The sequence below is a fragment of the Micropterus salmoides genome, unplaced genomic scaffold (genome assembly GCF_014851395.1).
Source record: "Micropterus salmoides isolate LMB-PRFRI ecotype aquatic unplaced genomic scaffold, ASM1485139v1 Ms_hic_scaffold_1, whole genome shotgun sequence".
NCBI lineage: Eukaryota > Metazoa > Chordata > Actinopteri > Centrarchiformes > Centrarchidae > Micropterus > Micropterus salmoides.
The window spans coordinates 50,436,307-50,462,399 of record NW_024040040.1 but is presented as its reverse complement, the minus strand read 5'-3'; the positions used below and the strand labels follow the sequence as shown (position 1 = coordinate 50,462,399).

The 26,093-nt window shown below is 41.6% G+C and overlaps 1 protein-coding gene and 1 long non-coding RNA gene across 3 annotated transcripts in view; both read left to right on the top strand.

The window, feature by feature from the left end:
* The first annotated feature begins 1,882 nt into the window (after positions 1 to 1,882).
* Positions 1,883 to 4,737, top strand: LOC119913241. Its single transcript, XR_005446409.1, has 4 exons — positions 1,883 to 1,934; positions 2,284 to 2,433; positions 3,057 to 3,333; positions 4,678 to 4,737. It is a non-coding gene; the product is annotated as an uncharacterized LOC119913241 (long non-coding RNA).
* A 588-nt stretch (positions 4,738 to 5,325) lies between these two features.
* The window catches only part of LOC119913232 (NACHT, LRR and PYD domains-containing protein 12-like), a 31,458-nt gene continuing 10,690 nt past the window's right edge, over positions 5,326 to 26,093 (top strand). The window contains exons 1-9 of one of the 2 annotated variants that reach the window (XM_038732625.1): positions 5,326 to 5,560; positions 11,699 to 11,848; positions 12,467 to 12,702; positions 14,011 to 15,799; positions 16,838 to 17,011; positions 20,694 to 20,867; positions 21,443 to 21,616; positions 23,694 to 23,867; positions 24,378 to 24,551. In XM_038732625.1, coding sequence (XP_038588553.1) covers positions 11,715 to 11,848; positions 12,467 to 12,702; positions 14,011 to 15,799; positions 16,838 to 17,011; positions 20,694 to 20,867; positions 21,443 to 21,616; positions 23,694 to 23,867; positions 24,378 to 24,551 — 3,029 coding nt within the window. In that variant the 5' untranslated portion in view covers positions 5,326 to 5,560; positions 11,699 to 11,714. Of the gene's footprint in view, positions 5,561 to 9,308; positions 9,618 to 11,698; positions 11,849 to 12,466; positions 12,703 to 14,010; positions 15,800 to 16,837; positions 17,012 to 20,693; positions 20,868 to 21,442; positions 21,617 to 23,693; positions 23,868 to 24,377; positions 24,552 to 26,093 lie in introns of those variants that run through there. The other variant, XM_038732616.1, reaches the window with a different exon arrangement.

Sequence of the window (26,093 nt, the reverse complement as noted above, 5' to 3'; positions counted from 1 at the left end):
GTCAGTCTTTTTGTTAACTTTATATATTTTTGTTATAACATTTACTGCTTTGTGGTTAAACTTACAAAGACATGATTTAAGTTTTATATGTCTATGCAGATATTGTCATGCAAGTTGTTAGTGCTCATGATTTAGCTGCAAGCTGTAGGGTAAACTAGTTCATGGCTACAATAGTCTGGGTTAGTTGTAACAACAAAGGAAATATCTAGCTGTATTTATATATTATCTTTGAATTTCAATTAAATTTTATTTATATAGCGCCAAATCACAACAACATTTGTCTCACAGCACGTCATAAGAGAGCAGGTCTAGACCGTACTCTGATGTTTGTCAGATTTGTGTGGTGAAGAAGGTTGGAGGACCCAAACGCAGGACACAGAGCGGAGCAGGTATAGTTTGGTGGTTTTAATAAAACAAAAGGCAAACACACTTACAAACAGAGTGGCTGATTGACTGACTGAGTCCAAAAACAAAGGTTGTCCAACAGAAATCCAACAAACAAAATCCAATAACGGCAGGGAGACACGACAAGCGATGCTGACGACACGAAACACACTGCTACACAGGGTGACAGCATACAATGACCCAACAAAGACAAGACAGAAACACCAGGTATATATACACAGGGACTAACGAGCAGGGCGGGAGCAACACAGGTGAAAGACATGAGGCTAATGAGGCACAGGTAGGGAGAGAGAGAGCGGGGAAAACAGAGACAGACACACAGAGGGATCACTGGGGTAACAGACATGACAAGGGTTACCAAACACTAGACGACAGACAAGGCAGAACCCCAAAACCCAACAGACCAAAATAACGCTAACTAAACACAAAAGTGCAAAACACGGCATGGCAGACAGGCAGAGTGTGACAATGTTATTTACAGAAGCCCAACAATTCCCACCAAGAGCAAGCACTAGGCGACAGAGGCAAGGAAAAACTTCCTTTTAAGAGGCAGAAACCTCGATCATCTGCCTCGACCGGTTGGGGTGAAGGGGGAGAGAGAAGAGAGAGAGAGAGAGAGAGAGAGAGAGAGAGAGAGAGAGAGGCAGCCTACACAATATAGACACACAGAGGTACAGACAGTAAAGGTGATGTTGCTATTGACTAAATGAAAAATGGTACAGATATTTATAGTAACATTTATGATAATAATCGTAATGTTAATGATAACAATAATAACAATAAGACTAGCAACAATAGTCGTTGCAGCAGAGGGTGTCGAGCAGGAACACGGGGGCAGCAGGTGACCCGCAACCACAGATCCAGACTCCACAGCTCCAGAGCCAGAAACACCTGCAGGAAGTGATAGGAGGAGAGAGGAGCTCAGTGCATCATGGGAAATCCCCCGGCAGTCTAGGCCTATAGCAGCATAACTAAGGGATGGTTCAGGACTACCTGAGCCAGCCCTAACTATAAGCTTTATCAAAGAGGAAAGTCTTAAGCCTACTCTTAAAGGTGGAGATGGTGTCTGCCTCCTGAACCCAAACTGGAACCTGGTTCCACAGGAGAGGAGCTTGATAGCTGAACGCTCAGGCTCCTAGTCTACTTTTGGAGACTCTAGGAACCACAAATTTCAGTAGTCGGACACACACACACACCGTAATGTTTAATTATTTCATTATTATGATTAAGTGTTAGTATAAGACCTGTAGGATTATCTGTGTGTCATGAAGCCTGCACTCCAGTTTTATATGTCTATCACCACTGTGACAATGCAAGACAAACAAGCACAAACACACGCTGTCTGTGATACTTGACACACACACACACACGCGCGCGTGCGTGCCTGATTTCTGGTTAATGGAGAGGGGAGGAGCAACACTGATCTTGTGATCCAGGTGAGAACAGGGAGGGAACCTGAAAGTTCAGTCAGTTCAGGCTCCAGTTTGAGTCGACAGAGCAGAAGGAGCAAACCTGAAGGCTGAGGCAGGGTGAGTGTTAATCCAACATTTTTATTATTTTACTGTCAAAGTCTCTGAGTCAGTTTTCTCCCTGTGGACTGTAGAGGAAAGAAATGTTAGAGTGAACTCAACACTTTGATTCATCTGTGGACACAAAGTTGTGATTGGCTGAATAAAACACATTAAACCTAAAACAAGCACAGATTTAAAGAAAAGAGAGCAGGTGGAGTTCTGACTGTTTTTTTTAAACTGTTTATATATATGTGTGCGTGTGTGTGTGTTATTTCCTCTTCTCTCAGTCTTGTTTGTGACTCTTGAACAAACTTGTTCTTCTTGATCCTTGTGAGCTCACAGTCAGTGTCACTGTTTTACCTCTCAGACTGCCTGAAGTCCAGAAGATGAGGGTTTGTGTGGAGGAAGAGGAGGACAGAGCAGAGTCTCCAGGATCCAGCTGTCTGTCTATGAAGAGTGACCGGTCCAAAGCTGATCCTCTATTATTCAGTAATGAACCTGGACCCTCAGACACAAAGTAAGAGTCTGTTGAGGATGAAGACAACAATGTTCTGCTAAAAAAATTATATTCATGTTGCAGAACTATTAGTGCAGATACTTTTTCAAACTAAGATAGATCTGATTTGTTTGTGCGGCAAAACACCTGAGAACCTCCATTTCAGAATTTACACTTCAAGAAAATAATAATATTTTTGCCTTCATGTTGACGTCACTGTAAAGATTTAGAACGATTCAGAATCTGAAAGAATCTGTTTCAAATGTGCAATTCTCTTTTTACAGACCAGCTGTTATGATCCACCAAATGCATCTTGAATCAGTTCATATTATAATTTTTCAACATGTGCTAAAAAAGAATTTGTAGAAAAGCTTTGCTCACCTTGATTCTTGAGTCTAATCTTTAGCTGACTACATATTTAAAATATGTTCCATGGTTAGTAGAGAGTGACAGAAGTCATAATGAGAATGACATACAAGAAAGGGGACTTGAATCTGTTACACCACTGTTACATGCTATGTGTCTTAAACTGCTGGTCTACCCCGATTATTTAGACCACTTCTAACCTCAGTTCAAAGCTAACTCAAGTTGAAATGAAAGGAACAATCATCTTCACTGAACACTTTAACTGTTCTTCTACACAGTGTCGGACAAATGTGGATATTTTTCAACAACAAGCAACAAATCAGTCATGTTTGAGTCATGTTTCTGTGGAGGAGCAGACGTCTTTCTCTACTTTGTGTCAGGACGTCCTGAAGGATCCAGTCTCTACCAGCTGTGGACACTGGTTCTGCAGACAGTGCATCACCTCATACTGGGACCAGTCTGCTTCACCAGGAGACTCCTCCTGTCCCCAGTGTGGAGAAAGATCCAGAACAAGAGCTGGACTGCAGACAGCCGGTCAGATCAACACTGTACAAAGTAAGACTGGACATCTTAAAAATGTAACCTGCTACATTTCATTATGTTTGTTAACAGAATTACTATAAGTGGATTCAACCATGTGTATACAACCCAAAAATGTCAAGAACCATGCAAGTACATGAACATCAAATAAACTGAAAGGTTTTAAGTTCTATATTTAGTTTTTGAGTTTAAGGCTGAAGATGTGCACAGTTTATGCTAAAGCATAAAGTTTTTGTTGAGTGGTAGCTGTAGGGAGTGAGTAGAAAGCCGATTGGCAGTAGTGGAGCGAAGTGAACAGACTGGAGTGTTTGGTTTGACCATGTCCTGGATGTAAGATGAGCCGTAACCATTCGCACCATGGCAGGCAAGTGCCGGTGTCTTAAATCAGAACGAAGTCACTGGTAGTCAGTGCAGGGTTCAGAAGAAAAGACCATCTGAGCTGCTGCATTCTGGATGACCTGCAGAGGACTGATGGCACATGAGGCATACCAGCCATTTGTAAGTTGCAGGAGCCTAGGCATGAAAAGAGCCTCCTGGGTGAGGCACTGGCTCTGACCAGCTTCAAAAACCCTGACTGAACTAGAACTTTACAGAGGCCAACCTGAGATGGTCTCCTCCCTCAAACCAAAGCCACATCTAGAGCTAAACTGATTGGATCAACAAGTGTCTGTGCTGCTGACCAGAGAGAGAGCTCTCTTATTATTTTCTCTTTATCCCACCATAGAAAATAATTGGTTTTTTTTTTGTAGCAATTGGGGAAAGAGTTTGAATTTCTTTGTGCAACCCTGTGTTGTAGAATAAAAAATAAATGAACCTTGTATCTGTCAGTACTTTTGTACTTTCTAACTGAATCTCTGTGGTTTGGATTTTACTCTTTGTCCTGTGATCCTATTTGAAGGCTAAGAGGTCAGCTTTCTCCTGTTTACTGTTACTTTGGTTACGTCAGAGCTTTGTACATTTGCTGCTGAAGTTGACTTGACATTTCCTGCTGCTGCTTCACATAAAGTTTTACATCGGCAAACCAGCAGGAGGCTTTTATTGTGAAGCATCTACAAAACATTGGGTTTATTTGTCACAGAGATTTGAAGTGTGCTATTGAATAAAAACAGTTCTACGGAGCAACACATATTCTGTATTATTTGTTTGGTGGATCAGTTTTAAATAGCACAAGAATGAAAGAACAGCTACAGTGAACTTTTCATATCAATATCAAACTGAGCCTGTTGCCTCTGCTGTCAATCAAAACATACACCAACACACAGTCAGAGGCTGAGATTGATCATTTTATTGGTCATAAAAATAATCACCAGATTGTCAAATTGACTTTGTTTTGTCTCAAACTTTTTTTCTCTGTTTCAGTCAGTGGTGGTCTGCAGGAAGTTTTAGATGAACATAAGATCAGTCTGAGGAGGAGATGTGAATGTGTGACTGAAGGAAGTGATGAAACAGGAAGTGGAACCCTCCTCAACAGGATCTACACTGAGCTCTACATCACAGAAGGACAGAGTGAAGAGGTTAATACCCAACATGAGGTGAGGCAGCTTGAGACAGCTTCCAAGATGGAGACCCTCCATGAAACTCCAATCAAGTGCCACGATATCTTTAAAGCCTTACCTGGCCAACAGAGACCCATCAGAGTGGTTCTGATCAACGGAGTCGCTGGCGTTGGAAAAACCTTCTTAGTGCAGAAGTTCACTCTGGACTGGGCAGAGGGCTTGGAAAACCAAGATGTCAGTCTGCTGGTTCTGCTCTCATTCAGGGAGCTGAACTTGATCAAAGATGAGCAGTACAGTCTCCTCACGCTGCTCCATGTTTTCCATCCAACATTACAGAAGGTCCCAGCAGAGAAGCTCGCTGTCTGTAAACTGTTGTTCATCTTTGACGGCCTGGATGAAAGCAGACTTTCATTGGATTTCCACAACAGTGAGGTTGTGTCTGATGTCACACAGAAGTCATCAGTCAACCTGCTGCTGACAAACCTCATCAAGGGGAATCTGCTTCCCTCGGCTCTCGTCTGGATAACTTCCAGACCTGCAGCAGCCAATCATTGTCTTGACAGGGTAACAGAAGTATGAGGCCTTACTGACGCCCAGAAGGTGGAGTACTTTAGGTGGAGATTCAGTGATGAAGAGCTGTCCAGCAGAATCATCTTACACATCAAGGAGCCTCCACATCATGTGTCTAATCCCAGTCTTCTGCTGGATCACTGCTACAGTTCTGCACTGGGTTGCACCAACTATGTGTAAGTTCAAACTTAGCCTAGTTTGAATGTAACTTAAGTCGGGGTTTACGTCCTACTAACGTTTTAAGGGTTGCACCAGCTGAAATACGTCAGCTCATTTCGGTTAATGAAGCAAAATGCAGATCACAGACTGGTTAAGTTATGAAGGTATGAATTGAAAATGTAGCGAAATTAAGAGTAGATTACTAGCCCAAATGGATTAAAGAGTAAAAATATAAATAATAAAGGAACGTGAAAAGGCAATGACTTCCATCCATCCATCCATCGTCAACCGCTTATCCTGTACAGGGTTCGCGGGGGGGCTGGAGCCAATCCCAGCTGACATGGGGCGAAAGGCAGGGAGGCAATGACTTACTTTTATTTATTTATTTTTGCAAATTTGCGTTACTTGTAACAAGTTACTACCCAGCCTGCTGCAGGCGCCCTCACTGATCTCCTCTTCCTCTTCAGGAAGGTTGTAATAACAGTAGCACAGAAGAAAAGTCTGTAATATTGAGGCACTTAGCTGCCTTCAGCAAACTTGTATTTCTTGTCCCTTAACTTTTAAAGGGACGTAATTTTCTGCGACGCTGTTTTGATTAGTATGGACTTTATGCCAGAGTAGCACCTTACGTCTTGGTGGTGCAAACAAACATCAACACAGCTTAAGTCTCAAACTAACTAGTTTCAACGTATTGTTTAGTGTGGACTTTGCACCCTAACTTAAGGTAGAACTTGCGTATCACTGGTGCAACAGGCTGCTGGAGCACATGTTGATACAGACCAGAGAGGAGAGATGCCCTAGACACTGACTGACCTGTACTCACACTTCCTGCTGGTTCAGACAAAGAGGAAGAAGCAGAAGTACGATGAGGGACATGAGACAAGTCCACAGGAACTGATGAAGGCTGACAAGAAGGTTCTTCTAAAGCTGGGGAGGCTGGCGAACATCATGTTCTACCAAGATGACCTGGAGCAGTGTAGCAGTGTGGTCTTGATGTTATAGAGGTCTCGGTGGACTCAGGAGGTCTCGGTGTACTCAGAGATCTTCAAAAGAGAGAGTATGATCCTTCTTCCAGAAAATCTGAGCGTTCAGGAGTTTCTGGCTGCAGTCTACATGTTAGGAACAGGAACACACAGGTGCTGGAGGACTTCCTGGGAAAAAACATTCTGATTCAACCCTGGATGTCTTCCTGATGGGAGCAATGATGAAATCCCATGAAAGTAAAAATGGCCACATCGACCTGTTTGTTCGCTTCTTTTACGGCCTCTCTCTGGAGTCCAATCAGAGACTCTTAAGAGGCCTGCTGGGTCGGACAGACAACAGTCCAAAAATCACCCAGTAAGCCATCAACAACCTGAAGAGGATGAACACAAAAAGGAAAGCAAAACACTCACCGTCAGCCGGGCTGTCCCCACAACACTTTCTTTTCTTTTTTGGTACCTTGATTTCCCTTTCTTTCGGATAGACATGACTGTCACAAGACAAGCCGTTACACTCCTTGATTAGACGTTTAGAGATGAAATCCTAGTGCGGCCGATTTAGTCAGCTAATTTTAAGTTATGAAACTACTTGCTTAGCAATAAAACATTCCAGGATTTTCAAGAGCCCTGGGTCATCAGACCTAAATCATAGCTGTTTCGAAACACTGCTCAGCAAAGCAACAAAACACCAGTGCCACGTGACTATGGTTAAGCAAAGCTTCAGTGTGTTTCTCCCCAGCCTTGTCAGTGAGACCCATATTATTCAAAGTGCAAATGCTGATGCCATTGCAGAGGTTAAAAAATTTGAGACAGATGCTTTTCTTCCAAGGACAGTCGCACCTGAAGGCCTAGGCCTATTTGGCATAAAAGTAGGCCTACTTATGTATGCCAGCAACAGACACCCTGGCTGTTTCTCAATCTGCGTTCTTGTCTGTACTTGTGTTCTTGTGGACTTGTGAAACATCATAAGTCGCAGCCAAAGTACTGTTCCAATTCAAAAGTCTGCATCTAGTGTGTTCTAATGTGTTCTCGCTCCGCCCGTTTTCCCGTGCCTGCATCAGTGGTGACTTGTGTGGACTTGGAAATAACCCACAATGCATTTCGCCGCCAAAAAGCGGAAATGTCGGATGAGAAAACTCTGTAACTTATAATACTGCTGTTCTTGTGTCACATATAGTAGTTTAAAGAGTTTTTTATGCGGTAATATAGTTGTTTAAACTACAAAAATGTGGTTGATTTCTCAAGACAGAGCTGATTTTAAAAATTGCTACGACGTTTTCGGAGATGTGAGGTCCCGCCCGCTAACGGGTCCGGCCGTCATCAAGTCCGCTGCTGTTCCAAATGCTGAATGACTGACTGTGTGCTCCCGATCCTGGGAGTTTGTACTCCCGAGCCAAACTTGCCAAGTCTGAGCTTTAAAGTACAGAAGTCCGAACTTGGCGAACTACGTATTGAGACACCAAAAGCGCTAGTAGCTAGCTAGGTAGCTAGCTATGTTAGTATAAAAGGCGTTGACAGCTTCCCAAAGCACCTTACCATTACCCTAACTATCAGGGTGTGTGCCTAAACCTAAATCAGCGATTGTATGCATGTTGACCAGCTAACCTGACGGCCAATGTGCACAGCTATAGCGTTAGCCTTGAGTCTGAGGTGCTACTTTGTTAGATTGTTGTCAAATCAGAAAAAACTGTACTGTTAAAGAAGGTTTTTCATATCTTAAGTATATTCCTATTACATCATAGTGAAAAGTTTAATCTCCAGTAATTAAAAAACATTTTGTCATCTTGACTTGAAAGATTTGGACTATATAGTGAGCTCGCCATTTTGTAGTGCTGTCCGAATGTATAGTGATAATTATTATACCCTGTAAAGTCCACTCAATGTATCCCAGAATGCATTTTGAAAAGTAGTGTACAATCGATGGTCACTAAACATCATGCATTGCGCTGACAGAAAAACTGATCGGAGTAGTATCCGAAAGTATTGTTTTAATACTGCGAGTGAGTTCACTATGTAGTCCTCTACATACAACTCCATACATAGAGGGTATAGGGAGTAGTGAATGTGTGGGGATTTAGGACACAACCACTGACAACTGCTTCGTAAGCTTTTCCACGCGGTTGGAGATTATCCACTGCGCATGCACAAAACAGAATTGACAGCATCGTGGGAAATGGGAAAACAAATAAAGAAAATGTAAATTTTACTTATTAGTTTGTTTTGTTTCCTTGTTTATAATATTTCCCGTCTTGAGCATAAAGCAAGGAAACAAACATCAGCTTTCATATTTGGTACATACAGACTAACAGAAAAACAAAATATTGATTTGTTTTTTCTTTTATCAGATTAAATGGAATAACTGAATGATCGGATGATACACGGACTCAAAAGCCAACATGTGTGCACCAGTTTTCAGATCACCCTTAACAAGCTTTCAAACCCGAAAAACAAACTAATGCACTGGGAGAACAGTGACAAATTTGAAACTGAAACATTGTTTGCGCAACATTGTAAAAAAAAGAAACAAAAGAGTGTTGCTGTTATAAAGAAGGAAAACTCAAATACAAAATAAAGTTTGCAGAGAACAGTTTGCAAACCTTCAAAACTTGGTTTTAGGTCTTGCAAAACTTTTTTGTTAGATTTTGAGTTTTCAAACACTTAGTTTCAACCTTTCAGAACTTTGTTTTTAGTTTTGATATATTCATCCCATGCAATGGCGATACTTTACCGCTGGGAGGCTGAAACACATCTTGAGACTGCCGGGAAAAAGAAGAAAGAAGAAGAAGAAGAAGGGCTGATGGGAAATCTTGCTTGTCAACTTCCAGTGAACTGATGAACTGTTGTTCACTTCTTCCCTAGTTACACAGTTCATAGGTCCCTTTGTACTGAACAAAGTTGGGAATCTCAGTTGATGGATGAATACCTGTGCAGTCCACTTAGCAGCGAACTTCTGGGCGATCTGAACGCACACAGTGTTGTTTCGTTGGCGCCCCGTCAATGAGCTCGAGCTTGATAACCAGCTGATGTTGTGGACAAACTCAGCGGCCATTCACAGAGAGAAGCAGCGTCAGACAGTGAATCACAAGTGTTGCAGGTTTGTGAGTGCGCAGTTGTTATACTTGAGTCAAGTGACTGTATTGTTCTGCATGCACCTCGCGGCTGGTACAAAAATATATATAGCTCGAATCATTTATCACTATTAACAACTATACATTATCTCTAATAAATGTTTTAAATACACATATCGTGTCATGTAGAAAAACGATTCAGCCTTTTAAGTAGATTACCCATCCACACGACTCCAAAGACGACTCAGAAAGGTATGTTTTGACTTTTTAATGAACAACAACAGAAAGAGGCTTTTCGTGAGGACAGCTACGTTTTCTCTTCCTGTTTTAAACAGCTGTCGTATCTACGACAACCACGGACGCATTTGGCTGACGGCCACCAGTTAACTGGGCCACTCGGCAAAACTCTGCGTAACAGCTGTTCGCTAGTTAGATGTTAGGTGAAAATCATTTAGCTTCCGATAGACGTGATTCGGAAAAAATACTCAGGCGACAAGCGGTGTCACGAAAGAAATGCGTCTGATAGATAGACAGCAGGTGATGCTCCCACCGGAAGAACCACACGTCCTCGTTTTAAAGTCACTTTCTTTCCTGTTACCATACTGGCATTGTGAGCGCGCTCCGTTTGTCAGTTACAAAATCGTCTAGTTTTTGCTGAAAGTGAGTAAAAACATTCTTTAAACTGTAATAGACATTTAGCTTAATTGCTAAACTACAAGTGAATGATATTTCAATGAATTTGAATAACGTCATTGGGAGTTTTATTGGCCGCAATATATAAGCAGCCAGCAGTGTGTCATAGCCATGCAGTAGGATAACACCTTTTGCTTTCATTTCTGTGGAGACCAAAGGACGAAATAAAGCGACGACTTTCGATTTTGAAATGACCAGTGTTCACGTATTATTGAACCTATAAACAACTTTCTATCTGTACAGTTGGTTTTAACATTTAACCCATGTTGACAGTTTTGCTCACATACCTACGTTAGAGAGGGGCAGATGACTCTAAAGTTTGTTTCCCTCCTGTACATTATTGTGCCTGAGTTTATATGAAATGATTATTTCAGGGCACTGTATTTTTTCACACAGATGAGTCAGCTAGGGAAGAGGATGGACAGGTATTACAGCTATATATATATATATATATATATATGAGAGAGAGAGAGATTCAAAATAGTTATTGTCATGGTTGATGTCATTTAATAATTATAAATTATAATATTTAACAACTATAAAGTATTAATTATTAATAATTATTTTTATTATAGAGAGGTGGCGACACTTGTCTTTGATTCTTATTGTGACATAAGTTATTGTCGCGGGTCCTGCTATACTACAGCCGCCATAACAGAGACCAGTGATTATAGATTGTGTGATTGCAACGCTGCTGAATAAATGACCACCCTACTAAAATTTCACATGCTGTTTAATATCCATGCGCAACCAATGAGTTTCTGTGCGAGCACGGAAACACTCAATGCTTGGCGAGATCTCTGTGTGTCCTTTGTGCATGCAAGCAAATGAGAGAGAGAGATAGAGGCAGGCAGAAAGTGGTGAAACAGCTGAGGAAAATATATATAAGTGGTTAGTGCTAGTAAACATTTCCCCAGTACAGCACATTTTTTAACATTTTTAAGTGTTGATTTGAGAAGCTAAACTGATCAACAACTTAATGTCGGCTCCTGCCTGCTTGGTCTAAACTTTTTTTAAAAATCATTTAACAAACAAAAAAATGTTCCAAACATTTTTCTAAATGAACTTAGTAAAGAAACAAAAAGAAATATAATAAATTTGCCATTATAAACAGAACTGAACTGTTTTAATGGCTGCAGTAGGCTAAAGGCTATATTGGGGAGGAGGAAAAAAACACGGCCTCCGGTTGGGCTCGGGCTGGGCGCTCTGATAAGCTGTCGGACATGGGCCGGGCTAGGGCTGGGCGTCTCGGGCCACGGCCAGGCTAGGGCCCAGATCTGAGGCCCGTGCAGGGCTCTAGTGTGTGTTACTTTCGTTCTCTCTTCTGTTAATCTCTGTCTTGTTTTTTTCAACCAACTTGTTGTTGTTGTTCTTGTGTTCTGAACTCACTGTCAATGTTACTGTTACCTCTCAGACTGACTGAAGTCCAGATGATAAGTGTTTGTATGGAGGAAGAGGAGGACAGAGCAGATTCTGCAGCATCCAGCTGTCTGTCTATGAAGAGTGACCAGTCGAAAAATATTCCTCTAGCCTTCAGTAATGAACATGCACCCTCAGACACAAAGTAAGAGACTGTTTATATTGTAAACTGACCTGACGGAAGATGATGCATTGAGGATGAACTCAAAAGCTAAAAGATTTATATTCATGATGCAGAACTATTAGTGCAGATACTGTTTCAAACTGAGATAGATCTTTCTTTCCGCAGCAAAACACCTGAGAACCTCCATTTCAAGTAAATATTCATATATTTTTGCCCTCATGTTGACGTCAAAGTAAAGATATTCAAAATCTGAAAGATGTTATTCATTTTCTTGATCCCAAAATATTTAGTTGTTGTGCATTCCCAGATCAGCTATTATAATCCACCAGATGTTATTGATGATATCAATATTGTTCAACATGTGGTGAAAAAGCATTTATAGAAAAGCTTTGCTCTCCTTGACTCTGTGTGTTGATGGTTTGAGTTTAATCTTTAATTGACTACTTGTTTAATAAAATGATCCATGGTTAGTAGAGAGTGACAGAAGAAATAAAGGTAATTACTATCTGTCTGTTTGGAAGCAGAAAAGTAATGACACTTTTACTGTTCTCTGTGACCGTCTGAGCTTCTACACAGTGTCGGATATTTTTCAACAACAAGCAACAAATCATTTTTATTTCTAATGAAATGTCTTCACAGAGGGAGGAAGAGGAGTCATGTTTATGTGGAGGAGCAGCCGTCCTGCTGTGCTTTGTGTCAGGACGTCCTGAAGGATCCAGTCTCTACCAGCTGTGGACACTGGTTCTGCAGACAGTGCATCACTTCACACTGGGACCAGTCTGCTTCATCAGGAGACTCCTTCTGTCCCCAGTGTGAAGAAAGATCCAGAACAAGAGCTGGACTGCAGAAAGACAGTCATAGCAGCTCTGTACAAAGTAAGACTGGATATCTTAAAAATGTAACCTGCTACATTTCATTACATTAAGTTTGTTTAGAGACTTATAGGCTTGGGTGATCTTCTCTATTTTTACATCATCTGATCATGGCTACTTGTGATCATCCATTGGCGATCTGATCGCGAGGGGGCGGTGTTATGTTGCAACATGCCAGTGAAATGCCAGCGTGAAAGAAATAGGCTCATTAGCTTTAAGAGAAACCACCAGAAACATCTGTAAATGCACAGTGCAGTGTTTCCCACAGAATTATTGTGTAATAGGCAGAGGTGGGACCAAGTCATCGTTTTACAAGTCCAAGTCAAGTCTTAAGTCTTAGCACTCAAGTTCCAAGTCGAGTCCCGAGTCTCCTAATATCTCGCTTAACAGAGGAGAAAGAAGCTCGGGTGCCTTTCATGCAGTTGTGTACATAAAGTTGCTCATCAACTTAGCTTTTCGCGAACCGACTAATCACAGCCTGGATGTGACGGGACCGTACCAGAATGCAGGAAATGAAGTTTAATGCTCAATCTTTTCAGGGGGAGGACCCCAGACTCCAGATTGAATATTTCTTCATAACAGTGTACTATTATTTTCTTTTCTTGTCAAGCCTAGAGACTTAAAATAAGTGCATTCAACCATGTGGATACAACCTAAACATTGCAAGAATCATGTAAGTACATCAGTTACATCAATCAGACCGAAGTCACTGGTAAGACCATCCTGGATGAGCTGCAGAGATTTGATGGCAAAGCTCTGTTTTTAAAAGTTTCTTTGCGTTCGCCTCGCCATAGAAAATAATTGTTTCTCTTTAAGCAATGTAGCAATTAAGACTACATATTAAACATGACAAATAAATGGTACTTTAGTCATATCAGAGCTTTGTTAATTTGCTGCCAATGTTAACTTGACATTTCCTGCTGCTGCTTCACGTAAAGTTTTACATCGACAAACCAGCAGGAGGCTTTTATTGTGAAGCAGCTATAGGAAAAAAGTCTATTTGTCTGAGATTTGCAGTGCTATTGAATAAAAACAGGTCTACAGAGCAAAACATAGACATGTTCTGTATTATTTGTTTGGTGGATCAGTTTTAAATTTCACAGGAAGGAAGGAAGTAACAGCCACTAAGTGCTGTAGACCAGCTGAGGCTCAGCCTGTCAATCAAACATGTACACCTACACAAAGTCAAAGGCTGAGAGAAAAGGGATTTCTGATGTTCCCCAAAACTGGACTTTATAACCTTTACTTCTCTATATTTAGCTGGTATAAGGTGGTAAAATTGTTGTCTCAAACCTTTTTCTCTTTTTTTAGTGAGTGATGGTCTGCAGGAGGTTTTAGATGAACATAAGATCAGTCTGAGGAGGAGATGTGAATTTGTGACTGAAGGAAGTGATGAAACAGGAAGTGGAACCCTCCTCAACAGGATCTACACTGAGCTCTACATCACAGAGGGACAGAGTGAAGAGGTTAATACCCAACATGAGGTGAGGCAGCTTGAGACAGCTTCCAAGATGAAGACCCTCCATGAAACTCCAATCAAGTGCCACGACATCTTTAAAGCCTTAGCTGACCAACAGAAACACATCAGAGTGGTTCTAACGAATGGCGTCGCTGGCGTTGGAAAAACCTTCTCAGTGCAGAAGTTCACTCTGGACTGGGCAGAGGGCTTGGAAAACCAAGATGTCAGTCTGGTGATTATGCTCTCCTTCAGGGAGCTGATCTTGATCAAAGATGAGCAGTACAGTCTTCTCACGCTGCTCCATGTTTTCCATCCAACATTACAGAAGGTCCCAGCAGAGAAGCTCGCTGTCTGTAAACTGTTGTTCATCTTTGACGGCCTGGATGAAAGCAGACATTCATTGGATTTCCACAACAATGAGGTTGTGTCTGATGTCACACAGAAGTCATCAGTCAACCTGCTGCTGACAAACCTCATCAAGGGGAATCTGCTTCCCTCGGCTCTCGTCTGGATAACTTCCAGACCTGCAGCAGCCAATCAGATCCCTCCTTCATGTGTTGACAGGGTAACAGAAGTACGAGGCTTCACTGACGCCCAGAAGGAGGAGTACTTCAGGAGGAGAGTCAGTGATGAAGAGCTGTCCAGCAGAATCATCTCACACATCAAGACCTCCAGGAGCCTCCACATCATGTGTCTAATCCCAGTCTTCTGCTGGATCACTGCTACCGTTCTGGAGCACATGTTGACTACAGAGCAGAGAGGAGAGCTGCCCAAGACCCTGACTGACATGTACTCACACTTCCTGCTGGTTCAGACAAAGAGGAAGAAGCAGAAGTATGATGAGGGACATGAGACGAGTCAACAGGAGCTGATGGAGGCTGACAGGAAGGTTCTTCTGAAGCTGGGGAGGCTGGCGTTTGAACAGCTGGAGAAAGGAAACATCATGTTCTACCAAGAAGACCTGGAGCAGTGTGGTCTTGATGTCACAGAGGCCTTGGTGTACTCAGGAGTTTGTACAGAGATCTTCAAAAGAGAGAATGTGATCTTCCAGAAAATAGTCTACTGCTTTGTTCATCTGAGCATTCAGGAGTTTCTGGCTGCAGTTTACATGTTCCACTGTTACACCAGCAGCAACACAGAGGTACTGGAGGACTTCCTGGGAAAAAAACATTCTGATTCAATCCTGGATGTCTTCCTGATGGGAGCAATGATGAAATCCCTTCAAAGTAAAAATGGCCACCTGGACCTGTTTGTTCGCTTCCTTCATGGTCTCTCTCTGGAGTCCAACCAGAGACTCTTAGGAGGCCTGCTGGGTCGGACAGACAACAGTCCAGAAATCATCCAGAGAGCCATCAATAACCTGAAGAGGATGAACACAAAAGCCTCTCCGGACAGAAGCATCAACATCTTCCACTGTCTAATGGAGATGAACGACCACTCAGTTCATCAGGAGATCCAAGAGTTCCTGAAGTCAGAGAACATATCAGAGAAAAAACTCTCTGTGGTCCACTGCTCAGCTCTGGCCTACATGTTGCAGATGTCAGAGGAGGTTCTGGATGAATTGGACCTGCAGAAGTACAACACATCAGTGCAGGGACGACAGAGACTAATTCCAGCAGTGAGGAATTGCAGAAAGGCTCGGTAAGTTCAGATGTGATGAATATTTTAATAACAAGTAAATCTGAAGACATCAGTATTACAGTAAAGATACACACTTAACACACATGCACAATATAAAACGTTCACACTATAAAAGTTTCATTAAACTAGTATTAAACCTGCTTATTAAAATAATTCTACAAATGCCTACAAACATTTGTGTTTATATCTATCAACTTAGTGACAGAAGGATCTTCTATCATCTTCTAACTATCCTTTCTACATCCAGCAGGAAAACTTGAGAACTGAAGAGCTTGCGCTGAAAATGTTTTGACAGTCATCCTTTTATCACATCATTTTATCAGTGTTTTTATTTTCACAGTGGATACAGTTTCTGCACTCTGTTTCTATAGTGTGTCTGAAAAAAAAACCCACCATATATTTATGGTATATATCTATTTATTTAGCTATGGAGTGATGCATCTTTTCTCTAAATGATCTTTGTTGGGAGTTGTACATGCACAGTTCCTAGTTAAGTACTACTAGCCAATCAGAAGCAGAGAAGGGCGGGTCAGTGAGAAGCAAATACGGCTTCGATTCAGCTGTACATGTTGCCTACCAGCTTAGCAACATGGACTGGAGCAAGAGTTTCAGAGTGGTGAGTTATTAATCTGTAACAAAAGTATCTTTCATCCATAAAGTTTTAACTGAGCTCTGTCTCTACATCACAATAACAGCTTTATGTCCACTGACTGCCTGGAGGGTAGCAAGTGTTTGGAAGGAAGAGGAGAGGTTTGTGCTGCAACTCAGTGTTTTTCCACCTGTGTTTTTTAGGGCATCGGAGTAGCCGCTTGGTGAGCATTATATGAGGCGCATTTAACTTTTATCCCAGTGTTTTAAGACACTGACATGTTGACAGGAGGAGTTCAAGTTTCAAACCACAAACCTTTTGATCAATGGCTGATCAACTGATCAGATTCATGTGCTTTGTGATCAAAATATTATCTATAATCTTATCTATTTTGTAACAAAATGACAGATTTTATTATACTTTAAGTTTTATATTCTCTTCCATCACAGACTTTCTGACTGTGGACTCTCAGAGATTCACTGTGAAGCTGTGGCCTCAGCTCTGAAGTCCAACCCCTCCCATCTGAGACAGCTGGACCTGAGCTACAATAACCTGCCAGATTCAGGAGTGAAGTTGCTGTCTGCTGGACTGGAGAATCCAAATTGTAGTGTGGAGAATCTGGGGTCAGTTCATGTATTGTGCTCTTGTTCAGCGTACATATACCAAATTTAAATCCATAACACAAGTTTGGCAGTCTGGCTCCGAATTAAGTCTGTACTCAAATTGGATTCATGGTATTAAGGAAACTGTAGGATTTATCTATAAGTGTGCTGTGAAATTACATTAACATTACATTTATTCATTTAGCTATTACTTTTAGCCATTATATGCTGTTTGGTCAAATGTGCGACTAGGCTGGGCCAGTTAAGCCTGGTCCCCACCTTCACAATTAACAATGTTTTCCAGCTGTCATTCAATACTGTATTGTTGACTTTCTATATTTTTACACTACTGGATAAGAAATTCACCATTTACACTTCACTTCTGCATACATAATCTGACACACAATTATATTTCTTAAAAATTAAGAATAACATATGTAATGCTGTATCTTTCATTAATGCTTGGTTTCCTACAGTAATTTTGATGTTATGCTGGCTGTTTTCTACTTTCTGCTTATCATCTTTTTGACGTCTTCTATTCATCCTCTCTCCGTTGTGAAAAGTTCTACCTCTCTCTGACGTGAAAAGTTAAGCAAAAATTCCTTCAGCAACTTCACTCAAAGGTCACATAGGCTATAAGCGTCACAGGTTGGAAGTTGACCAACCCCTTAATCAGTAATTAAACATGTAGTCTTAATAGCAGCAGACTAACACATCAGCAGTTCCTCATGTAGTCACAACAGCTGTAGACCAAAGCATGCACCTGTCACAGCAGATTTTGTTCCATCTATAGGCAGCGTGTTGCTGGATTCACTTTGTTGCACTGTTGGATGTTAAGCTCTGGTGCTGAAAGAATGACTTCATATTCTGTTTTCCTAGCTTGGGTTAGAACATATCGAGGACTTTTGAGCAAGTCATGCAGTTAATGGGATGTATACAAGATCACTTCTTAGAGAGGAGCCTTTCTGGAATGCAAAAACTGCTGTTGCCAATCCCTGACAGCAGGGTGGCAGTCCTGTCTCAATGTTGTCTAGTTTGGTACTGTAATAGGCCAGAGGATGTTGACCTGTTGGCGAGTCCTGCATTAGCACTGCGGTCCGGCAACCTGCTGGACAGCCTTGTCCAAGAAGCTCCAAGGGACTTACCAGGGCTGTCCTTGAGCCTTGGTTATGAGGGGACACATGGCACCTTGCTCATAGTCCAGTTGATGCTATTCTTCTTCTTGTTCTTCTTCCACTTCTTCTTCATTTTGTGTTTGTGGTGGAATGTGAATGGTGTGTGGTCACTGCTATCTAGGAGCTGGGGCTGGAACCACTTTTGATTTTCTCAACACTTTCACATTTTCACTTGCCTCATGCAGTTGCTGTATTTGTTGATTGGACACATGATATAATTGCTGTGTTTCTTCAGCAGAGGGTCCTTCAGTTGTCATAATGCCATTTAGTTCCATCCTCACTTTCTGAGTGATCTGTTTGAGTCTTTGTGGATTTGCTTCCAGCAAGCACACTCTGCTTTAAGGGTTTATTTTCCTGTAAATGGGACCATAATTTACCAAATGAACATCATGTTGTATTGAAGAAGACTTGACCATAAACTCATTATGAACGTGTTTACTGAGGTAATAAATCAGCTGAGAAGTAGGATCATTTTACCATTATTTATAATGGAAACGGATTTCTTTTTGTAACCAGAAGAGTCTCCCCCTGCTGGCCGTTTGATAGAAAGCAGGTTTAAGGGACTTCCGCATTCGCCTCAGTTCTCTGACCGGAAGCTTCCCACTTAAGAGTGTGCCTGAGCTGGGCGTGTTCTTCCCCTTGCTCCACGCCACCTCACTCTCTTCACTCTCACTCTCCTCTCCTTCCAAGTCTCCTGTTGTTATGCTGTCTTGCTCATCCTCCTCTCTGCTTACAGCTTGTCTTTTGCTCCTCCCTCTATCACTAGTTTGCTTGGTAAGGGTCATGGTGAAGTTTCCCTCCTTCTATCTAATGTTTTTTCCTCTACCTCAGCTGTCCCGAGCAGTGGATACCGCTTTCTCTGGCACCTTTGCCTTCTTGTCTTTCTCTTGTATCTATGGATTCATGATGTTTTATGTTGCCTCTACGAAGGTACCTTGTGATGGCCATTTCAGTGTTTCTGTTGTTCTTTCATGCCACTTTTTCATGGACCTAATGGTATAGTGCCTGTAGTGCTGGGGATATTGAACAGCGGCAACAGAGGTTTTGCGGTCTGTATGCCTCAGGCTAGTTCACTACTAGTTCATAAGCACGCAGAATAGCAATTTTGACAGAATAATTCAGTAATTCAAACTGTCTTCTTTTTCAAAAAGCATTTGTTAAGTATGTTCTGAAAAATGGCTTGCAACAAGAAATGTTAAAAAAGCAGATACATATTGCTACGTATGAAAAAGACACGGTCAAACTACAAAAATGAGTTTGCTTGGCAATGTTGTTGACTAGCACCCCGCAGCTACCTTGCTCAGACCATAAAGCTGCTGTTAGCGGCTTGCTATGCAGTGAGGTGACACAGACCAGAGATGGGGACTCGAGTTAGAGACTCGAGTGCGACTTAAGTCGCACACACAGTGACTTCAGACACGACTTGAGACTCGTCGTCAAAAGACTACAGACTTGACTCGGACTCGAGGTGCGGGACTCGTGAACAATGTTTATTTTTAGGAAACGTCTGATGAGCTTGCGGTTATTCCCCTCCCTCCGTTACCTATAACCTGCCTACGTAACACGTAGCATCTGCTGCGCGCGGCCGCAAGAGGACAACAAACACCGCAGCTTCTGAGCCATTAATCATAAACTTTGGCTTTAAAACTCCATAAAACAAGACCCAAACAAATTACTTCATTGATGAAAAATGCCATTATACCGCATACTGTTGTTTAGTACAAGATGGAAAAATGTCATCGTGTACATTACGACAGGGTTGTAAAATGAAATGCAGTTTGTAGTTCCCTTCTGCTATGAAGCAGACAATATATGCAATAATTATAAAATGGTAAACAGGGAAAAACTCTTGCATGGAGTGGTGGGGAGGATATATTTAAATTTACATTTAGTGACTCATGGCTACTTCTATGGAATAGTCAAGGAGAGTAGACAGACAGTAGAGAGAGACGAGAGTAGAATGGTAGAGGACAGTGATATAAGTATGTGGAATGTGGAGCAAGTGTTACTGGGAGGAAATGTTATTTGGTTTTGGCACAACTGGATTGAAAGACAGCTTTAAAATGAATGGACGTTGTGGATGCCAACTTCTGTAAAGCCTCGATGAAGAAGGAGAAGAGTTTGATACATTTGGAAGGATACACTTTGGCCATGACATCATAGGCGTTGTTGTGAGTGCGACACCGTGGACCCGGAAGTGCTCTGGGAGCTCTGGAAGGGAGAATTGTGTTTTGCTGCTAGTTCATGACTAGTTGAAAAGTTTTGCTTTAATGTCATCGCTGGAAAAGGCTGATTCGCTAGCTGGGTGGGTGCCTCTGTGTTGACATGAATAGGTGTATACTGACATTTGGATGATGTCTGTAGAAGGCTGACATTATGATGATCCACAATAACACAATGACTCTACTCATTTTAGGGAAAAGCTTATTGATTAGAACACAGTAATGTTGAGCTACACATTTAAAACCTGAACACATCTGATTGGATTAGAAATGGATTTTTATCTCCACCATTTATTCTTTATTCAGATTGAGTCGCTGCAGTTTGTCAGAGATCAGCTGTGCTTCTGTGGCCTCAGCTCTGAAGTCCAACCCCTCCCATCTGAGAGAGCTGGAGCTGGCTGACAACAACCTGCAGGATTCAGGAGTGAAGCTGCTGTGTGGTTATCTGGAGAGTCCAAACTGCAGACTGGAGACTCTGGGGTCAGTTAACTGACTGTTTTTTTTTTACTATTGTAGATCTTATATGTTTAATTAACAATTGAACCTAATTTATGTTCATACATAACTTATATTCATGAAGTTGTTAATTTCCTTTTGTTAATATTTTCATGTTTCTAAATTAAATCTGCAGTCACAAAAAAATTGTGTTTCTTAAAGAAACTGTTAAAAATGTCTGCTGTTTAGTAAATACATGTTTATAATTTTTGGGAAAGGATGGGGTGATAATGGAGCAGTGGAAAACATGCCTTTGTGAGAGACCCAGGTTCAATCCCCCACTGTGACATCCACCAATGTGTCCCTGAGCAAGACACTTAACCCCTAGTTGCTCCAGAGGCGTGCAACCATTGATATATATAGCAATTGTAAGTCGCTTTGGAGAAAAGTGTCAGCTAAAAGAATAAATGTAAATGTAAATCCTCTGAACTAATATTTGTTTTAAATTGATACAGTTTTTTTTGCTGAAGTAGAAATATTTCTTTGGTTTATGTTGACATTTGGATAATGTCTGTAGAAAGATGACATTGTAAAATCTGCATAATGTATTCTTTATTCAGATTGAGGGGCTGCAGTTTGTCAGAGATCAGCTGTGCTTCTCTGGCCTCAGCCCTGAAGTCCAACCCCTCCCATTTGAGAGAGCTGAGGCTGAGTGACAACAAGGTTCAGGATTCAGGAGTGAAGCTGCTGTGTGATTTTCTGGAGAGTCCACACTGCAGACTGGAGACTCTGAGGTCAGACACCATTTTTTACCTCTGTGCTGAGATTAATATGATGTGATTTGATGACTCCACTATTCCTAAAAGAAATATTGAAGATGTGTTTTGTTTCATTAAAGCCGCAGTTAGTAACAATTGAAGAAACAATGCAAAAACTTTCCGCGTCTCTCTCTCTCTGCTGCTCGTATCACTCCGCTGAGCCTCGCCCTTCAAAAACCCACCTGGTGCTCTGCGAAATTCAGCCCGTGTAGGGTTCGCTCTACAAGGCGAGAGCCTCGCCAAGACTCTGGTCCAGTCCCTCTTACCGAGACTAGTTTTCTCAAAATGCCCCTCCGACGTTCGCGGCCAAGGACAGAGCGCCCCAGGCTTCAGAGGCAGCTGCAATATGTCTAACTGCAGGATGAGAGAGGCAAGTACACCACTGTCCCCCCTCACTTTCCCCTCCCATCCTGCAACTTGTCAAAATGAGCACCATGGCATCGAACATAATGAGCCTGAAGATCCATGTTCCAACATATGTTTTGTATTACAAACTGTTGTTGGAGGAGGAAGTATGGGCTGTTATTCCATTACTGCTAGTTGTTTCTCAGACATTGTGTTTACAAAACTTCTGACGCCAAGTTGACTATATTGAGCTTGAGTGAGAGTATGTGCAAGGAGGGGGACTGCGCAGTGTGCAAAAGCAGTGACTGACCCTGTCTTAGAGACTGCTTCCTGGCTCTGATTGGTTATTTTGTTTAGGGAGTGGTGGATTCAGCAGTAGTAGGAGAAACATGATTTTTTCACAGATTATCCGTCTCATGCAAGTTTTAAAAGAATTCCCTACTGCAGCTTTAATCGAGAGCTGTCTTTCATTTTGTATTTTACAGTTTTTAACCTGCATCCTGTTGGGTTCAGGTGTGTTAGTGAGGTAATTCAGTAGGGCTAGCTCGTCAAGGTTTGCAGACAGAAACAGAGTAGTGTATCAGTCAGGACACAGGATGGGAGACGTAATTAAGGCCCGAACACAAAATGTGCGAGGTCCCTATTGAAACTGAAGGGTCTTTCTTTCTTTCTTTCTTTGTATCATGTCCAGACGTACAAAAAAGCCTCTTGGAGCGATGCCTGACACCAAACAGGAAGTGGCCCATTTTGGATTTAATAGTCATTTTTGGCGATTTACACACTTTGTGCTTTAAAGAACTCCTCCTAGGGAATTAGTTTGACTGACTTCAGATTTTCGCTGTCTACTTTAAAGCCAATGACAATTAAAAGTTGTAAAAATGGTGAGTTTTTGTGAAATGGCGTGCCCGGGGCGTGGCGTCCAAAATCAATGATTAGCCATGAAACAGGAAGTTGTTTAACTTCAGTCTACATGCTCACATCTGCACCAAACTTTACAAGCTTGATAATGGTCCCACCCCAGCACATCATGTCAATATTCAGTTATACTTGTGGCACCACCTACTGGCAACAGGAAGTAAGCTCTGTCTGACGCTCATTGTGCGACTTAAATCAATTTTTACAATGAGTTCCACACTTGATGAGCCATTTCAATCTACATACACCGCGGGCTCCCTTAAATGGAAGTAGCCATGTTGTGCCGCCACATTTCTACAATAGCCCAAACGGACAAACTGCTCGTTGAACTCTTTCCTACCATAGCAAACACTACTTTACATTACGTTATTCATTTAGCTGACGCTTTTATCCAAAGCGAATTACAATGCTATATATGTCAGAGGTCACACGCCTCTGGAGCACCTTTGTGAATGTGTTAAGTTTCTTGCGCCACAATGGTGGATGTGTAGCAGTGGAAATTGAACCCGGGTCTCTCACACCAAAGTCATTTGTCTAATCCACTGCTCCATCACCACCCCCACCCACCTGCCACTAACTAGCTCACGTTTCCTCTCCTATAATCACAGAACAAAAGACTTAAAACTGCAGGCACCCACAAATGTCAGAGCCTTTTATACAAGGTGTTTGGAGTTTTCATTTTCTAAACGTCTACTTTCTAAACCTTCTTCGGCTCTGAACAGATTATTAAACACTGAATGATTTTAAGCAGGAACATTGTCTTCTAAAGTTACATCATGTATTCTTTATTCAGATTGTGGGGCTGCAGTTTGTCAGAGATCAGCTGTGCTTCTGTGGCCTCAGCTCTGAAGTCCAACCCCTCCCATCTGAGAGAGCTGGAGCTGGCTGACAACAAGCTACAGGATTCAGGAGTGAAGCTGCTGTATGATTTTCTGGAGAGTCCACACTGTAGACTGGAGATTCTGAGGTCAGACACCATTTTTTACTTCTGTGCTGAGATTAATTTTATGTGAAAGTTGTGGTGACACTAAACTGCAGACACATATCATACTGATTGTTACAAACTTGGCTCTGGCTTGTAACAAAAGGGAGGACACACACTCCATAATTTCTGGCATCTTTGGAAACTTTGGGATCTTGAGTCGAATCTTAAATAAGTTTCTGTGGGTTTTTATTTGTGTTTGGCTGCACAACATGAGTTTGTATAGATGGAGCCACTGGTGGAGCTGCAGAATTGAAGAGGTGAAGTCACTATGTCTTTATTGAAGTAGCAGCACGTTGTCATTAATTTTAATGAGAGCTCTTTTTTACCTTTTTTGTATTTTAGTTTTTAACCTGCATCCTGTTGGTTCAGGAGTTTCCATTTTCTAAACTTACACATTCTAAAACTTCTTACCTCTGAAAAGATTATTAAATCCTGAATGATTTCAAGCAGGAATATTGTCTTCTAAAGTTACATCCTTTATTCTTTATTCAGATTATGGGACTGCAGTTTGTCGGAGATCAGCTGTGCTTTTCTGGTCTCAGCTCTGAAGTCCAACCCCTCCCATCTGACAGAGCTGGAACTGAGTGACAACAAGGTTCAGGATTCAGGAGTGAAGCTGCTGTGTGATTTTCTGGAGAGTCCACACTGTAGACTGGATACTCTGAGGTCAGAGACCATTTTTTACTTCTGTGCTGAGATTATATGATGTGAAAGTAGTGGTGACTGCAGACAAAAGGCTGATAATATACTGATCCACACTGAATATCTTAATGCTAAAGTCTATTTTCTTCTTTAGAGGTTTAGACCAATTTTGAGATACGCATTTAAAACTATAACAAGAAAATATACACTGGATTATTCACTCTGAACCTCTTAAACTCCTGATCATATTTCTGTTCCAATATAAGTACATAAATACAAAGACTTATTCAATGTATTTCAGCTAAACTTCTATTTTCTTAACCTTCTTTAGTTCTGAACAGATTATTAAACACTGAAAAAGTTTAAGCAGGAACATTGTCTTCTAAATGATTGTGAAGGTTCTCAGTCATCCAGGTCATAGTTATCCAAAGAAGGTTAAAGTCAAGGGGGCACTTACAGCCTGTGGATACCCTAAATGGACCTTTTTGAAAACAGCCACAAAATCCAGGAAGAACAACACTACAGGGATTGATGAAAAGAAGGTCAAATGCAACAACATTGTGATTCCATATGTGTCTGGAATATCAGAGAAACACAGGAGGGTTTTCAACAAACACAACATCGCTGTGTTTTTTAAACCCAAGAACACGCTAAGACAGATACTGGAAAGTACCAAACACAAGAAAGGCGATCTAGTGTATTCGGTCCAGTGCAGTGAGAATGCATAGAACGAGGGCTGAAACAATTCATCTATTAAATCTATTTCAGCGATTCATAAAATGCTTCGACACAAATTCTTTGCATCGATACTTCGTTTAATCCATGTAACTATACAGTACAGTGTTTTGCAGGGACATTTATTACTGTTGCACATCGCGCTTAGGCTGTGAACACGATGTGATTATGATAGAGCTGTTTGCAAAGTGGGGGAAGAGAGAGAAAACAGCGTGGGGAAAAAAAAGAAAGTGTCCAAAGAATGGGATTATTTCAAGCTAAAGAAAACAACAACTCTGTAATGTTACTGTCTGTCCACCATAAAACGAAACTTATCGTCGCTTCGGCAACAGCATGACGGCACCTTATCAGAAAGCAGCCGGTGTTCGGCCAGCGGTCCACAGACAAGGTAACAGCAACTTTAGCATGTAACAGAAATCATGATTGATTGTTGAGTTGACGGCTAGCCAAAGTAACCTGATCCCGGCGCCGCTGCCACCGAGCAAAAGTACTTCTTAAACGACGAATCGTTGAAATAATCTATAGAAGCTTCGAATACTAAAATCATCGTTAGCTGCAGCCCTACATAGAACTGTACACTGGGGAAACTAAACAAACACTACACAAATGCATGGCTCAACACAGAAGGGCTAACTCCTCAGGTCAAGACTCAGCAATTTACTTACATCTGAAGGATAAAGGACACTCATTTGAGGATTACCAGGTGCACATTTTGGACAGAGAGGATGGAGGGAGGTGTCAAGGAAGCCATTTACACCCGGGTTGAGAAGCCATCATTGAACAGAGGAGGGGGTCTACGCCACCACTTATCCCCCACTTACATTCAGCACT